At 62.5% G+C, this 15,865-nt stretch overlaps 1 protein-coding gene across 1 annotated transcript in view; it reads left to right on the top strand.

Annotated features, from left to right (window-relative positions):
* The first annotated feature begins 6,758 nt into the window (after window positions 1–6,758).
* The window catches only part of SRCIN1 (SRC kinase signaling inhibitor 1), a 44,636-nt gene continuing 35,529 nt past the window's right edge, over window positions 6,759–15,865 (top strand). Inside the window, exons 1-2 of the mRNA XM_068418803.1 lie at window positions 6,759–6,876; window positions 14,725–15,008. Coding sequence (XP_068274904.1) covers window positions 6,759–6,876; window positions 14,725–15,008 — 402 coding nt within the window. The remainder of the gene's footprint in view (window positions 6,877–14,724; window positions 15,009–15,865) is intronic.

Below are 15,865 nucleotides of genomic sequence, written 5' to 3'. Positions count from 1 at the left end.
TGCTGTCCCCATCCCCCGCCTGGTGGCTCCCACTCGCCTCTCCCCTTGCCAGGGCTCCCCAGGCCAGGATGCTAAACCAGCCCGTGCTGTCTGAAGACATTTCCCAGTCAGGCAACCCAGGGAGGAATAATTCACAGAGTCAACAGCTTTTTAATATCTCTGTGCTTCGAGTCAATTGTCAATGCAGCCGTTTACCTTTTAATTAAAATTATTGCTTCTCCCCCTACATGCATCTTCCTCCCCACTCCCTTGTCGGCTCTTGCCCCTCATTGCTGCATGGCCACAGCTCCAGCTCGCTGGCAGCCAGGGATGCCCTCACCTCTGCTTCCCTGCCTGTTTTGTTAAAAGAAATGCAACAGGAACAGATGCCCCGAGACCCTTCCCTGGTGTAAATCCGGGCAGACCCACTGCGGTGAGCAGAGCCGTGGTGGTTTACACCAGGCAAAGGTCTGGCTTGTGGCACCCATGGTCGGGCAGCGTTGCCAGGACCAGTGCGTGGACCATGGGCAGCCTTCCCCTGGGTGCTGTGGGTGCCAGTGAAACCCCTGTGCCAAGCCCAGCAGAAGCAGGAGCAGCCTCCTGGGCATGGTGTGGGGCTGTGGAAACCCACGGGTGATTGAACGTCCTTTCCAAACTGTGCCTGGAGAGGGGCAGGGCTGGTGGCGGTGGGATGAGCCCTGGTGTAACGGGGGTGCCTGGGGGCCGGGACCCCCAAAATAAAGCCGGGAGCGGGTGGGAGAGGACGCAGCCCCTCCGGGCTCCCCAGGCGATGACTGCAGTGCTGCGCTGACAGGTGCCGGGCTGACGAGCTCCAGACTTGTCAGCGCCAGTGATGTACCTATAATTACTGTCTGATGTGCCAGAATTAGACTGGGAGCTGAGGAGTTTGATGCAGACGTGAGTGTCCTTGGCTGCCAGCAAGAGGTTTAACAAGTGCGAGGCTGCGGGCAGAGCAGATCCCCCCCATCCCTCCCCACAGCCGTGTCAGGACCCAGCTTTTGGGAAGGAGGGGTGAGAAGTGGCGTGCAGCCCCCCAGCCGGGGCTTGTGGTGTGGCCAGGAGGGGCTCGAGGCTGCTGCTGGGGAAGGGGCTGCTGCGTTCAACTGGTTGTTTCATCAAGTGGTGTGGGAAAACCCAGGTCCCCACTGTGCTGGATGATGGAGGCTCTTGTTCAGAGCCGTGTCAAGCCCTTGGGATGGCCACTGGCCCCATGGCATCCCTTGGTTGCCCTAAGTGACGAGTACCCCCAGCCTGCGCCGAGGTATTAAAGCCTTTATCGTAGTCCAGCGCCTGTAATTCACAGCACAAGAACCAATAAATGGGAATGATTCAGATTCATTTAGCAGCTTCTGCTCAGGAAGAGAGAGACCAGGACCTCAATTAAGCTATTTGTAAATTGTTAATTTAAGCATTTCACTCACATGCCTTAAATTGTTCCCTCCTGCAGTTTACAAATGGGTAAAGAGCACAGAAATATAAATGGAGCGGTGGGGAAATGCCATTTAGTTCCCGTTTTCGGCAGTGCTAATAGCACTGTAGCTAACAGAGCTCTGATTTAAATCAGGGTAAACCAGGGCCTCCTTCAAAGGGAGACGGACCGGGGAGCAGCGGTCCCCAGGTGATGAGGGACACGGCACGGGGGCATTGAGGACGTGATGCTGCTGTGGGACAAGGAGCCGGGAGCTGCCAAAACGCCTGGGCAGCCCCGGGATGGCTGAGCCAGGGATGCTGCCTCGTGTTTTCTTCTATGCCCTGCAAATTGTTAAAAAAGCCTATATCTTTCCGCTGGGTTTAAGCCAGGTGACTGCTTCCCCTCTAGTGCGGAGAGGTTGTCGGTGCCAAAAGGTTTTAGGAGTCAGCAACCTCCTCCGTGGCACTGGGGAAATCTGCCCCCCGCTAAAGCACTGGGGAGGAGGGAGCTGTGACCCCCCAAAGCCCAGCGCTGCCCTCGCCAAGGCTGTCACGTTCCCTCTGCAGAGCTAAAAGTAAAAGCTCATTCCAGGGACCTGGGCCAGGACCCGGAGCCACACCGATGCTGCTGCAGCCGGTCCTGCGTGTGCTCCTTCGCATTTCACGTTTTGGGGTGGAGGCTGTTTTAATGCAGAGTGGGGCACGTCCCCTGTAACCCCCCGCGTGGGGTGGGACAAGGCTCAGCTCTGGCTGAGCAGGATTTGCTGCATCTGCGCTGGGCAAGGGAGCGAAGGGAGGAGGGTGCGGGAGGGCTTGGTGCTGTGCCACGGCGCCGGGTGGGAGCCGGGTGCCAGTCTGGCCCCGGAGGGGTTGCTGCGCTGCCAGGCATCGCTCGGGTTGTGCCATTTGGGGAACAAATTCTCACTTGCTGCTTCCCCAGGCGGGTTTTGGCTCCCTCGCCAGCTGGGGAGCAGAGCCCCAGCCCATGGGCTCACCCAGCAGGTGCCAGGGCGGCCGCGGGAACAGCTTGGGCTGTGAGTGGAGCCGAGCCCCGACGTGCGGTGGCACCGGTGGGAGGTTGGCGGGGCCCCCCCGGTGCCAAGTCCTCGGCTCCACCTGCCACCACTTGGCACATCCCGGCTGGGATCTGCGAAGGGCCCCGCCAGCGATGCCAGCCCCACCGCTGATGCCAACCTCGGCAGATGTTGCCGCCAGCCTCGGCAGGCGGAGCAGCCACGTGGCCCTGGTTTCTCTCCCGCAGCTCCGTTCTCCTCACTTCTCCGAGGAGTCTGAGCCATCTCCGGAGCTGCCTGGGCACCGCCGGGTGCTTGCTGGGGTTTAAGGAGTTTTTATTACTCGAACTTATCAACCATCAGTTGGCTGAGTTTAATAAGGAATTACGCTCCCTGCCCCTTCGACTGTGAAATGCGTTTAGCTGTGTGATGGCAAAAGGTCTCCAAGGGATATTTTTGCTTCTTCCCCGTTTCTGATAGCAGCAGATACGACACGTCTGCTGGTACGGTGCAACCGCTGGCCTCTGCGATGGAAAAGGCCTTTCTGCCCACCCAGCCCTAAGCTGCCACAAGGCTGGTGCCTGGGTGAGGGTCTTTGTCCTACTCATGATGCCCTGAGGACTGGGACAAGGTCTGGTCTAACCAGACGTGCAGTCACAGTCCCCAGAACCGCCGGGCCAGGAAGAGCGAGTCCAGAGAAGGGCAATGGAGCTGGTGAAGGGTCTGGAGCACAAGTGTGATGGGGAGCAGCTGAGGGACCTGGGGGGGTTTAGCCTGGAGAAAAGGAGGCTGAGGGGAGACCTTCTCGCTCTCTACAACTGCCTGAAAGGAGGGTGTAGCGAGGTGGGGGTCGGTCTCTTCTCCCAGGTAACAAGTGATGGGATGAGAGGAAATGGCCTCAAGTTGTGCCAGGGGAGGTTTAGATTGGAGATCAGGGACAATTTCTTCATGGAAAGGGTTGTCAAGCACTGGCACAGGCTGCCCAGGGCAGTGGTGGAGTCCCCATGCCTGGAGGGATTTAAAAGATGACTAGATGTGGTGCTGAGGGACGTGGTGGCCTTGGCAGTGCTGGGTTAATGGTTGGACTTGATGATCTTAAAGGTCCTTTCCACCCACAACACTTCCATGATCTCTGCCTGCTCCTGGGCAGCATCACCCGCCCCAGGGCACTCGGTCAGTCCCCGATATGATGCACAATAGACCCTCTGTGCGTGGGGGTCAGGGCACCGCACGCGTGAATATTGCTGTATAGACTGCGCCGAGCCGGCACAGAGCCGCGCTGTGCCTCGGCCAGGGGCATCCCCACCCCGTGACTGCCTCGCTGTTGGGATTGCAACCACAACGGGGCTTCATTGTGCTCGGGGCTGTGCACGGGCATTGTGAGCAGCGACGGCGGTGCTGAGGGGCTTAGGGAATCAATAGGAGCGAGGAGAGGCAGCGTGGAGGATCTGCTGGGGTGTGGGGGCGAGGGCACTGGAGAGGGGGCACGGGGCATCCTTCCCCTGCATAGGCACATCAGCATCCCGGTGGGGTCTGGGAACAGCTCCTCGGGGAGCTGCTGAGAGCAAACCCGTGTTTGCAGTTGCAGGTGTAAATGCAGCCGTCCTACCCCGCCGTGTCAGCGGCTTTTACCGGCTCTCCCTGGGCATCGCCTCGCTGGCACGCAGCGGCTCTGCCCATCCCAGCCTTGTGGTGATGGAGGTGGTGGAAGGTCCTGGGTAAACGTGGGTGCTGGGTGCTGCCCTCAGCCCCTGCCTGCATCCCGCAGCATCTCTGTTCCCTGCCTGTAAAGAGGGGTGGGAGCCGCTCCGCTGCCCAGGAGCTTGGGGGCCGTTGGGGCTCTGCAGGCAGGCCCTTCCTCGGGGCTCTTCAGCTGCAATAATGTTTATTTACTCCTCGTTGGCAGAGCAATCAGAACGAAAAGGTCACCCCATCCTCTGGCCCTCCCTGCAGCGGGACTGCGGGAGCGAGCCAGGGATCAGCAGGAAGGACAATTAATCCTCCCTGCCAGCTGTAACCGTGTTTGCTTTCCCAGCGCAGCACCCTCCCATCGCCGCACCCCCAAACCTCCAGCCTCACCCCCAGCATCCCCGGGCTGTCCCTGCGGCGGGGAGCACCCTGCATCTTCCCTGCTGCGCTGGGTCCTGGCACCCAGGAGGGCTGGGCGAGCTTCCCAGCCCTGCCACCCACCGGCCCTTTGCCCTTGGTTGCGTCTCCTTGCCTCTCGCCTCCCATCTGCATCCCCCGTGTTGACTCAAGGCTCTTGGGAGCAAGTCCTGCCTCTTCCCCACAGCGTTGGCCCAGCACAAATAACGCACAGGCTACAGATCATATAGGCACGGTGTAGATGTGCTCAGCAAAGAGGAGCAGGATTTTTTTTGGGGGGATTTGTCATGGCAGAGCGTGCAGTGAGCCCTGCCTGTGCCAGCCGTGACTCACGGCTGCGGCTGTTCGAGAGCCTGGAAGGATCCAGCCAGGGGCTCAGCGCTCCCCAGTTTCTCCCTTCTTGCCCTGCCACTGCTGGGTTCTGAGCCAGGAGCGCTTCTGTCCCCCCTCTGTCCGTGCCTCAGTTTCCCCATCTGCAAAATGGGGATAAAGCCTACCTGAGGGTCTTTGGGGTGAGGTTTCCTGAGCTCTACAGCCCTTCCCACCTGGGCTGGCTGAGCTGCGGTTTCAAGGCTGGAAGTGCCTGAGATGGCCTTTAGGATGGTCTCTTCTCCTGGGTAACCAGAAATAGGATGAGAGGAAATGAGGAAAAGACCTCAAGTTATGCCAGGGGAGGTTCATGCTGGATCTTAGGAAGAATTTCTTCACTGAAAGAGTCATTAGGCATTGGAACAGGCTGCCCAGGGAGGTGGTGGAGTCACCATCCCTGGAGGTGTTCAAAAGATGTCTAGATGTGGTGACTCAGGACGTGGTTTAGTGGGCATGGTGGCATTGGGTCATTCATTAGCTTGGGTGGACAAGAGGAGCTGGCTTGTGCCTCCGGCGTCTCTCAGGTCTTCGCTGCCTGTTCCTCCCTCCTTCGGGATGACTCGTCAGCCCCTGCCAGGGCCAGCCTGGCCGGGGTGGCTTCTGGGCGGCTTCGGGAAGGGTCACTCCAACCTGTACAAGACCCATCCAGCAGCGGGTTGTGATGTGACCTGGCTCAGCGTGGTCGAGGGTTGGATCCGGCGTCGTGTCCTGGGGACAAGCCCTTCGCAGAGGGGCTCTCTGGGGGGGCAGATGCAGGTTTTCCTTCACTCAAGCTCTGGGAGTAGCTACAGGGTGGCCCCTGCAGACAGCGCAGGACTCGGGGTGTCTGTGCCCGGGGCTGGGCACCTCGGTGGCATTGAGGAGGCAAACAGGGTCTTGTGTCCCCAGCACCAAGTAGCCCTGCTGCCCTGTACACGTGCACCGTCCAGGCTTGCACCCAGGGCCGAGGGTGGTGGGAGTGTGGGAAGGGCTCTGTGAGCAGTGGTGGTGGCCGCGGCACGGTGATGGCCCGTGGCGTGTGGCCAGTGGGCCCTTCCTTTGGCAGCGTGGCAACCTGCAGGCGCCGATGGCTGTGCAGGGCTGTGCTCTGGCGCTGGCTCCCAGCCCGTGTGATGTGTTTGAGGGGGCACGCTGACATTTCAAGAAGAAGAAAGGAAAAAAAATATACCCAGAGACCCACGGGGAGCTCTGAACCGCCTGAGCCAGAAAAGAGAGCAAGAGAGACAGACGTCTGCACGGAGCGGAGGGATAAAACCGAGGTGGGGGGGAAAGTTGCTGGGGTAGGGAGAGGATGTGAGCGGAATTGCTGGCTCGGTGCCGGGAGGATGCGATGGCCGCTGGCAGAGCAACCGGGGCAGCGACTGCCAGCCATGGAGACAGCCCCGCTGCCACGCACCCCTCGCTAGCTCGGGGACAGCGGGGACCCGCGGGTGACAGGGGCCGGGTGGCAGCAGACGGCTCCCACGTCCATCTGTCCCGTGCACGGGCATCGCTCCGGCTCCGCTTCGCTCTGGCATCGCATCGGCTCTGGACGTGAGGCGACGGTCGATCGCCGCATGCCGGCTTCCTCGGGGTCTGCGCCGGGCAATAAGGTCGGTAACAATCCACCCCGCCGCTCGTACGTGTTTAATAATGAACCCATTCTGCATTTAATTAACATAAACAGCTAACGCAACTTGATACGTCTCCTTAGATTTAACTTGACAGAGGCGGCGTGTTGCTTTAAATGCCAAGTGATTAGTAAAACCCTATTTCATTCGGCTTAAACATATGCGATAAGATGCGTGTGTTTGTCGCGCAGATTTTTGGAGCCCTGCTCCGAGCCGTCTCCCGGTGCCTCTCGCCTGCCTGGGTGCCACCATGCTGCCTCGCTGGGCCAAGCATCCCTTCGGCACTGCCCCCCGCGCTGCGCCGAGGCTGCGGGAGCCGGAGAGACCCGCCGAGCCCGGGGACCACAGGCTGACTCCGTTGCTCGTGGGTATGGACTGGGGGGGGACACGGGTGATGCTGGCCCCATGGGGACAGTCCCAGCCCTGCACCTGTGGGCTCTGCCCCGGGGGGTGATGGCACAGGCTGGGCTGGATGCCCGGTGCTGGAGGAGGCGGGCAGGGCTGCGGGCAGCTGCTGTGCCCTCCTTTTGCTTGACTAAACCTGGCTGCCTGGACAGCTTCTGGCTGGCGTGGGTGGAAGGGCCGCGGGGTGCAGGGGCTGCGGGTCCCCTCCGGCGGGTGTTAGGGAGGGCAGGAGGCAGCACGGGGGTCTGCTCAGTGATGGCAGGGATGGGAGGGATGGCATCTGCCTCCATGCAGTGGCCTCGTCCTGGTGCCACCCACAGCATCCAAGGTGGGATGTTGGGGGGATGCGGTGGATGGGGCCCCTCGGTGGCCTCATGCCCTGCAGACAGGGAACACCCCAGCAGCATCCCTGTGCCATTCTGTGTGCCAGAGTCTGACCAGGCTGATGGCAAAGCCCGGGTGCATCTTACCCCGTGTTTTTGCATTGTGAGTGTGCTTTCCTGCATCTAAGAGGCTTTAGACGTGGATCTGAGTGATATTTTTTTCAGCATTTTTGATTTTTAACTAGCTGTGACTAACCAGGCTGGCACAGCAAGCTGTGACCAACCACCTACGTGCTACCTGTGTGCTTCTAAATAGGGTCTGTCCTCCGCACCCCGTTTGGAGCGTTCCTGAGCCCCTCCGGGACACCAAAGCAGCTCCTTCCAGCCTCTCCCCCGCAGCCATCCGGGTGCAGCATCCCCCCATCTCCTGGCAGGAGGCACCCAAAAGGCAGTGCCCCCCGCCAGTGCCTGCCTGGGGGCTGTGGGAGGCTGTGGGAGCCGGGCTCGGGGCTGTGGCTGGACCCACTGAGCTCCGTGCATCCAAGCACGTTGCGATGGCGGCGGGAGCCAAGTCTTCGAAAGAGTTTGTTCCCCACGTGCCAAGGCAGAGACGGGCCAAGTGTTGTGCCGGGCTGAGCGCGGCGTGGCTCTCCCTGCGGCAGCCAGCATCACCGTGGTCCCTGACGCGCCGAGCTGGGGATAACCCCCCTCCTGGGCACCCTTTGGTGACTGTAGCCGGGGGCTCTGATCCCAGGCTACAGGGCAAGGGCTGGAAAAGCCACGGGTTGGGCTGGATATCTTCCCTTAGCGGCGTTCTCGTGGCCGTCCCCACGAGCAGGACTCGTGTTTGGTGACTCCCTCAGTGTCTCCTTAAAGGAAGAAATGGTCTTGATGGGAATTGGTTTGTGATCTCGATGTGTATCTCCTCCAGCCCACACTTCTCCTCTCTGCCAACCCCTCTCACCCCCAGACCCCTCCACAGGCACCCTGTGCCTCTGCCCTCTTGCTCTGCCTGCAGGGAGATGAGACTAAGAAACGCAGCCCCTCTCCCCACCTCCCTCTGCTCTGCGCTAAGAGGAACCATCGATTCGGTGTCTTGCGGGGCAGTTTATCGCTTTCCTGACACCTGAGAGATTGGAATTGATTTCCAGAGCAATTTGCCTGAGTGGCTCAAGGCGAGAGCTCCTGGGCCCTGTACTGCGACCAGTGCAGGGGGGCGGCTGAATCTCTGGGGCTGTTCCTGCCTTGTGGCACTGGTGGGTGCTGGGAACCCTCCGGGCAGACCCGTGGGGCACGGCGGCTTCTCCGAGCAGCACCAAAGTGGAAGGGGGATGGAGATGGCAATATCCCCACCTGCAGCTGGGCTCATGCACTCTGGGGCTGGCCCTATCCTCCCCCAGCCCCGTGCCTCAGTTTCCCTTTCCCATCCAGGGCCAAGGGGGATCCCCAGGCTCGAACCTCGCTGGTGCCAGCCAGGCTGATCCCATCCCAGTTGCCAGGCCACCGGCTGCGCCGCCTTGAATTGCTACTGCCGCGTGGGTGGGAGACGAGACCACAATGTGGCTTGTGTTGGTGCTGGGAAGAGCCTGGCCCTGTCCATCCTCTCCCCTCCTTTATTTTCATCCGGCATCCCCGAGCTGCTGGCATCTCCCCAGCGCCTGTGCCGTCCCCGCCAGCTGAGGACGCGGCCTCTTGCCAGGGCACGCAGGGCTCCTTCCTCCTCTGCTCCCCGGGCAGGGACGCTCTCCATGCACAGAGGATGCTGCTGGCTTCAGCCTCCTGCCAAGGGTCAGGGAGGAAGCTGATGGCGGGGGAAACCACCAGCTTCTACCAGCTTCTACCAGCTTCTGAGCTGGGTGCACGAGGTGAAAGCGGAGCCGAGGAGCTGCCGTATGATGGGTCACACGGGGCTTATCCGCTGACAGACCCCCCACCTGCCCTGTCAGCAGAGCCCACCCCACGGGGCTCCTGCTCTTCAGCATCACAACTGCCCCCCAACCCGCTCAGGTGAGGCAGGAGATCCTGGGGAGATGGGGAGACAGTGCGAGGAGGAGGAACGAGGTGAGGAAGAACAGGACCCAGGTTGTGCTTTGTGGCTGCTGCTGCTTCAGTGGGATCCTGTGCTGGGAGCCCTGGCAGGGGACGGGCAGGGTGGTGGCAGGGGACGGGCAGGGTGGTGGCAGGGGACGGGCAGGGTGGTGGCAGGGGACGGGCAGGATGGTGGCAGGGGACGGGCAGGATGGTGGCAGGGAGCCCTGCCTGCAAGAGCAACCCTGAGGGGAGCTGCAGGCTGAGGTGGGCAAGGCTGGAGCGCTCCTGGGGGTGTCGGGTGCCCCTTCCCTGGGTGACAGCACGGGGACCAGCCTGGCTCACGTACCCCAGCTCGAAGGAGGGGTGTGGGGATGAGGGTCTGAGCAGGCGGGTGCTGGTCCTGCTCCTGAGCATCAAGCGAGCAGCCACAGGGGTGAACTGGTCTCCCATTTCTGTGTGTGCGCGTGGGTGTGATAACACCCGGTGAGGTGGGAAGTAGCTGCTGCTTTTTGCAGGGCTGCCCAGATGGGATTTCTCCTTCGGCTTGGGTTTGACAATGACATGGGAATTCATCCGGTTGTCTCTTAGCTTCCAAAGTAAAGGAGCTGCTTGTCAGGGCAGCGTCGCAGAGAGATGCCAGCTGGACCTCGCCAAGCTCCAGCCAGGGAGCACCCAGTGCCCAGCTCCGGACTGGCTCCTCGTCGTCAGCGCTGGCACTAATGGGGTGCAGGCAGCGTCCAGGGCACGTAGTGGCTGGGGACAGGCAGGGCCAGGTCTGCAGGGTCCATCCGGACTGCCACCGTGGTGGGCACCGTGCCCCTGCCTGCCCTCGGGGAGCCAAGCGGCGTCCTGGCTGCGGCGCCGGTGGAGCGGGGCCATGGGGTCTGTGCTAACCCGCCTGGGAAGCTCCCGATGAAGCATGTTTTATTTTCCCTGGTTCCACTTGGATTTGGGAGTGAAAGGCACGACGGGGTGCCCACTGCCTGCTGCTGAGCCCCTGGGGATGGGAGATGGGAGAGCTGCAACCCCCACCTCCTGGGGGGCTGCCAGGCATAGCACGGGCATGAGAGAGGCTTGTCCTGGGACGGCTGTTAAGGGTCCCTGTGGGCGGCCTTGGCATTGCCTGGCTTTTCCCAGGCGGGTTGGTGCCAGGTCTCCATCAGCCTGGGAGCACAAGGATGGGGAGGAAGCTTCAGCCTGGCTGCCCGTTGCCTTTCCCTCCCCTATTGCCCGCCTGGTGCTCGGTGGGGCACGGGGAGGATGTGCAGACACCCTGAGCTTAACACTCACGTACTGGGATAGACCCTGGGTCTGTCCCGCTCCCACAGGACAGGGGCATCCCCAGCCCAGGGGCTTGACCAGGGACAGGGATGTGTTTGTCTGGGGATTGATTTTAAATGAACAGATCCGGCTGCGTAAAGCACCGGTGACGGCTGGACCCGCTCGGCACGCGGTGGTGGCGTGGGCAGAGGGGGCTTGTGTCCCTCCCGGCGTGTCGGCTGCCTTGTCCCTGCTCCTGGGCCAGGCTTCAGCAGGAGAACATGGGCATGGTGCAGCTCCCAGAGCTTTCTGGCTGTGTTTGCTGGTGTCACTCCGTGGGGGTGAGACAGGAGTGCGGGACAGGTCCTGGTGGACGCTGAACCACCGTGTCCCCATCCCGAAATGAACCCAAACAGAGCGGGGCTGAGCCAGGGACAGGGTTTCCCTGCGCAGCAATGGCTCCACAGGTCCCTTTACCCAGCAGGTCCCAGCTTGGGCAGGGGCAGGTATTGCTGGGGTCCCTCGCCGAGGTCACCTGCGCAGCACGACAGGAGTTAAGCGCAGCCGGAGCAGGATTGGTGCGGGCTCTCCCTGCCCTCCCCAGCCATGCCCCCTGTCCCCGCGGCCTGGCAGCAGCATGGCAGCGAAGGGGTTAGTGCCGAGCGGGGCTCGGGGTGCTGGGCATCCCCACGGGTGCTGTGCAGGCAGCTGGGGAGGAAGACGAGCGCATCCCGCTCTTCCCACCGCCTTAATGGGAGCCGCATCGCTCCGAGGGGCTTCTATTCTTTCTCCTCCCTAAATGTGCTCCCTCCCTCCCCTCCCCTCGCCCCGTTTTTGTACGATTGCTTTCTCGGGCTATTTTTCACGCTCCGCTGGCTGCCGTTGCTTTCACGGCCCGCGTGAGCCTCGCTGCCTCATGAAGATTTATGAAACTGCAGTAATAAACTGTGTTTGAAAGATCCTCTTCGTGATAAAGCCCTGCCGAGCTGCCGGCGGGGGGGATCCGACCCTGCAGCCGCCCGGACCTGGCGTGGCTCTCGCACGGGGCAGGTTTTTGGGGGCATCTCCCACCCCCGGCGAGGGAACAGGGAGCTGGTGCTACTCGGGCTGCAGAGCACCGGTCCTGAGGAGCATCCCCCAAAGCACCGCCAGGCTCCGGTGCCTCCGGTGCCGCTGCTCTCCGGGGAAGCAGGCGATGGCCGCATCCTGCTAGGAGCCCTGCTGTGGTCCTGGCACCGGTGGCACCTCTGCGGGCAGGTGAGGGAGATGGATGGATGAATCGGCAAAGAGAGCCGCGCTCCCGTAACCCCCCGCTGCTCGGAGAGGGGCTCGCCAGGATTTACCGTGGGATTTTGGCTGCCGTGGGAGCCCTGCGCCCGGCCAAGGAGCCGCCTTCAGCCCCTGGGGACCTGGGGGCTGCCTCCGCCGTCCCGCCGAAGCAGTTTGCCGGCCGCCGTGGAAGCTGTCCTGCGCCCGCGGGTAAGCGATGGGGTGGTCCCTGTGCAGGGGACACGTCCCAGGGGACACCTCGCTTGGCTGGGCTGGGATGGTGCTGAGATGGGGACCCTGGGCAGGCTCCAGCCACCGGCTCTGCCACCCCAGTGACCTACTTGGAAGCAGCCCCGGGAAGCACTTCCCAGGATCTGCCGCTGCCGGCAGTGGGGCAGCCCGTGCGTGGGTACCGCTGCTCCGGCATCCCTGCACGGGAGGAAGAGAAACACCTCGGAGGGAGGATTTCGGGTGGCAGGATGTAATTACCCCCTTGGGGTGAGGCCAGGGGGGAAGGATTTACCCCCTCTCTCCGTGCACAGTGCCAGGGGAACACCAAAGAGCACCATGGGTGGCTTAAGGTCCCTTTCTGAGGGACCCCCCGTGCTCCCGCTGTTGGCTGTTCCCTTATCAAACGGTCTCTGAGCTCCAGGCTGGGACCTGGAGGGGAAGGTGGGGACAGGGACATGCGTGTCTGCGGTGGCTTTTCCTCCTCTCGCCTTAGCGGGGTTTGTGGATCGTGGGGTCTGTGGGGCTGGGGCTGCTGCCTGCCCCCCGCTTGCTCTGGAGCCCGGGAGGGATGCGGGAGCGGATGTGGCCCCCGCCAGCCCCCGGCTTGGCCCTGACCCCTGGGCGCCTTGTGCTGGGCTTTTCAAATCATCCTGTTTAGTAGTCGGCAGAGAGACAGCGAGCTGGCGCGTTCCGCTCCCGGAGCGTGTAATTAGGGAGCAGCGAGCTGCATGCTGATGCGTGGATCAGCAGCAGCGAGAGGAGGAGGAAGGTGGGAAGGAGCCGGGAGCGCAGCCTCACCCCTGGGCTGCCGAACCCGGGGCTGGTGGAGGCACCGGGGAGGGGGCTGCAGGGAACCAGCCCCTCTCGCGCTCCCCAAGCCCCCATCCCTCACCTTCCTCCCGCTCCGGCCTCCTCACTGCTGCTCTCCCCAGCGAGGGAGAGGAGCTGCAGCTCCTTCCTCCCAGCCCTGCGCCGCTGCAGCCGGGGGCTTTCGGGGTGCCCCTTCATCCCTCTGTTATGCCCTTCCCAGACATGCCATTTCCAGTGCTGGGAGTCCCAGTGGCACTGGGGACCTGGCACTGCAGAGGGGCTGCTTTGGTGGGCACATTGCCCGTGCTGGGAGGATGCAGGGGGTCTCACACCCCCCTGCCCCGTCCACCCGGAGCTGGGAGCTCCCTGGCTGCTCCCGAGGCTGCTCCAGGGCACTGCCAAGGGGCACCTCATGCTGGGGCTGGGGGCTGGATGCAGCCCCCCAACACATCTCCGCTGCTTTGCCGTCGTAGAGCGAGCGCTGGAGCGACTGGCCAAGGGCAGACTGGTTGTTTTTTGGAGGAGGAAAGAGGGGATCAAGCTTTGGGGGGGTAAGGATGTCCCCGTGGTGTTTGCTGAGAGCGTGGTGTCCCCACCTGGCTCATAGCAACCTCCCTTGTGTGACCTTGAGCAGAGGAGTTACGTCCGTAGCACACGCTGGAGTCCTGCCCTACATTAATTACACAATCAGTTGATATAAAGCTAATATGTTGGGCTGATAAATAATTAAAGGAAAAGGAAAAAAAACCCTCTATGATTTGCTTAACAAGAGCTTGGGAAGGAAGGGAAGGGGGGAAAAAAGGACAAGGAGGGAGATGAATAATGGATCAAGGTTAAACGGTGAGCGGAAAAGGAAGCCTGGCCGCGGTGAGTCCCTGCAGCACACGCTGTGCGTTGCCAACTAGTTAGTGGTGGCAAAGCCGGCTCGTGGCCTCGGTGCAGGCACGGGACCAGCCCAGGGCTGTGTGACACAGGCTCAGGTGGCACGAGACCCCCAAAAGCGGCTTTTGGTGTGGTGGAGAGTGCCCTGGGGCAGCTTTGCAGTGGCCGTGGGGCTGGGCAGGGGCTGGGGGCTGCGGGGTGCCCTCGTCCTGCAGCCCCCGAGGAGGTGCCAGGCGCTGGCAGCGTGCGGGGACGTCCAGGCATTCGTTACCGCTCGCGTCGCGCGCGCTCGGCACCACTTCCATGGAAATTAAAATCACAACGTGCAGCTGATTAATTACCAGAAAAGGGATGAGTCCCTTCGGCCTCGCCGCACGCGTGACCCCCTGCTCGCCCCCCTGCCCACCCGGGATGGGGTGAGCTGTGCCAGAGGGCTGGGATGAGGCAGAGCATCCTACGATGCCCAGGTTGGTGCCCGAGGGCTGGGCTGGCTCCCGGAGCAGCAGCGGCAGGATGGGGGGCTGACCCTCCGGCGGGGGTCCTTGGGGGGCTGACCCTCTGCCCTGGCCCCCATTTCATTTTCTTTTTGGTCTGTCTGTGTGTCCGTGTCCCCTGTCTGTCTGTGCTCCGGAGCGGTGCCCGGCTCCCGTGTCTTGTCCGTGATGTTTTAATGACCCAACGCTGTTTTATTCATGTTTTGCTCTGAGCATCGCGGTGTCGGTGGCATCCCAGCCCCTCCATCCCTCCCGCTGCCCCCTGCCCCATCCATCTCCTGCCACCACCAGCCCCGTGCCCGGGGACACCGTGGCCATCGCAGGGGGATAAACCCTGCGCCCACCAACCCCTGGGCTGTACCCCACTAGAGATGACCCCGCTCCCAGCTGGGCTCAGCTACCCCTTCTAGCTTAAAACCCCCTCCTCGCCCCCAAATCTTGGCACCCCACCTCTGCCCCATAGCAGCGGGGCTGGTGCTGACCCCGCTCTGCTCTCCCCCTCCCCGTGCAGATCCCGAGAGGACGAGCACCCACATGATCTCGGCGGACGATGCCGAGTACCCGCGGGAGTACCGGACCTTGGGCAACGGCACCCGGCGCTTCTCCAACGTGGGGCTGGTGCACACCTCGGAGCGCCGGCACACCGTCATCGCCGCCCAGAGCCTGGAGGCCCTCACCGGCCTCCAGAAGTCGGAGATGGAGCGCAAGCGGGACGCCTTCATGGACCACCTGAAGAACAAGTACCCGCAGCACGCGCTGGCGCTCCGGGGGCAGCAGGAACGCATGCGGGACCAGGTAAAGGGCGTCTTCTTGGGGTAAGAGGGGGGCATGGAGACCCACCTTGCCCTTTGGGGCTGTCTGGAGGAGAAGATGCTCAGTGAGGGCTTGGATGGTGCATGAAATGGGTGGCCACTTGCAGCGCCCCGGGGGGGAGCATCCCCCAGGTCTGAGGAAGAGCATCCCCCAGCCCTTTGGGGGGAGCATCCCCCAGCCCTTGGGGTGAGCACCCCCATCTCCCCAGTGCTGGGGGGTCCCAGGCAGATTTACCCTCCCGTAGGGGTGGATTCGATCCCGCTGGCTGTCGGCAGCCGTGGGGAGGAGAGGGATGTTTCTCCACGCAGAGGAGGGGGTGTGGTGGCCGTGAGGGGCAGCTGGCCTGTGGATTTGCCCCGCGGAGGGGTGACACCCAGCCCAGGTCTCTGTGGGTTTCTCCTGGGCTGCAAACCCTGACCTCTGCCCTGGCACACGCCGCTGTGCCGTGCGGGACGGGATGCAGGCGGGCAAGGGGCACCTGGGCTTTGGTACCCACGTCCACGTGGGGATGTCCCATGGGGGACTCCATCCTGCCCCAGGGACCAGCCAGTCCTCAGAGCAGGACAGTGGGTGCCCCGTCTGGGCACCCTTACCAGGGTGCTGGGGAGCCCACCCCACTCCTCCTCGGGGTGACAGTGATGCCCCAGCCCCGGGGCAGCCGTAAATCCCCACCGAAACTGGCACTTCTGCACAACGGCACCGGGAGGGCGAGCGGAGGAAGCGGCTGGGAAGAAATTTTATATCATCTCCAAGCAGCCGCGTCCCTGAGGGACGGAGGCGACGGCTCCTGGGCAAAGACATGGAGCTTTGTGAGGGAAACCGGTGGGGTTAAAGTCCAG

The sequence above is a fragment of the Nyctibius grandis genome, chromosome 26, assembly GCF_013368605.1.
Source record: "Nyctibius grandis isolate bNycGra1 chromosome 26, bNycGra1.pri, whole genome shotgun sequence".
NCBI classification, from domain to species: domain Eukaryota; kingdom Metazoa; phylum Chordata; class Aves; order Nyctibiiformes; family Nyctibiidae; genus Nyctibius; species Nyctibius grandis.
This window is presented reverse-complemented; position numbering and strand designations above follow the sequence as displayed.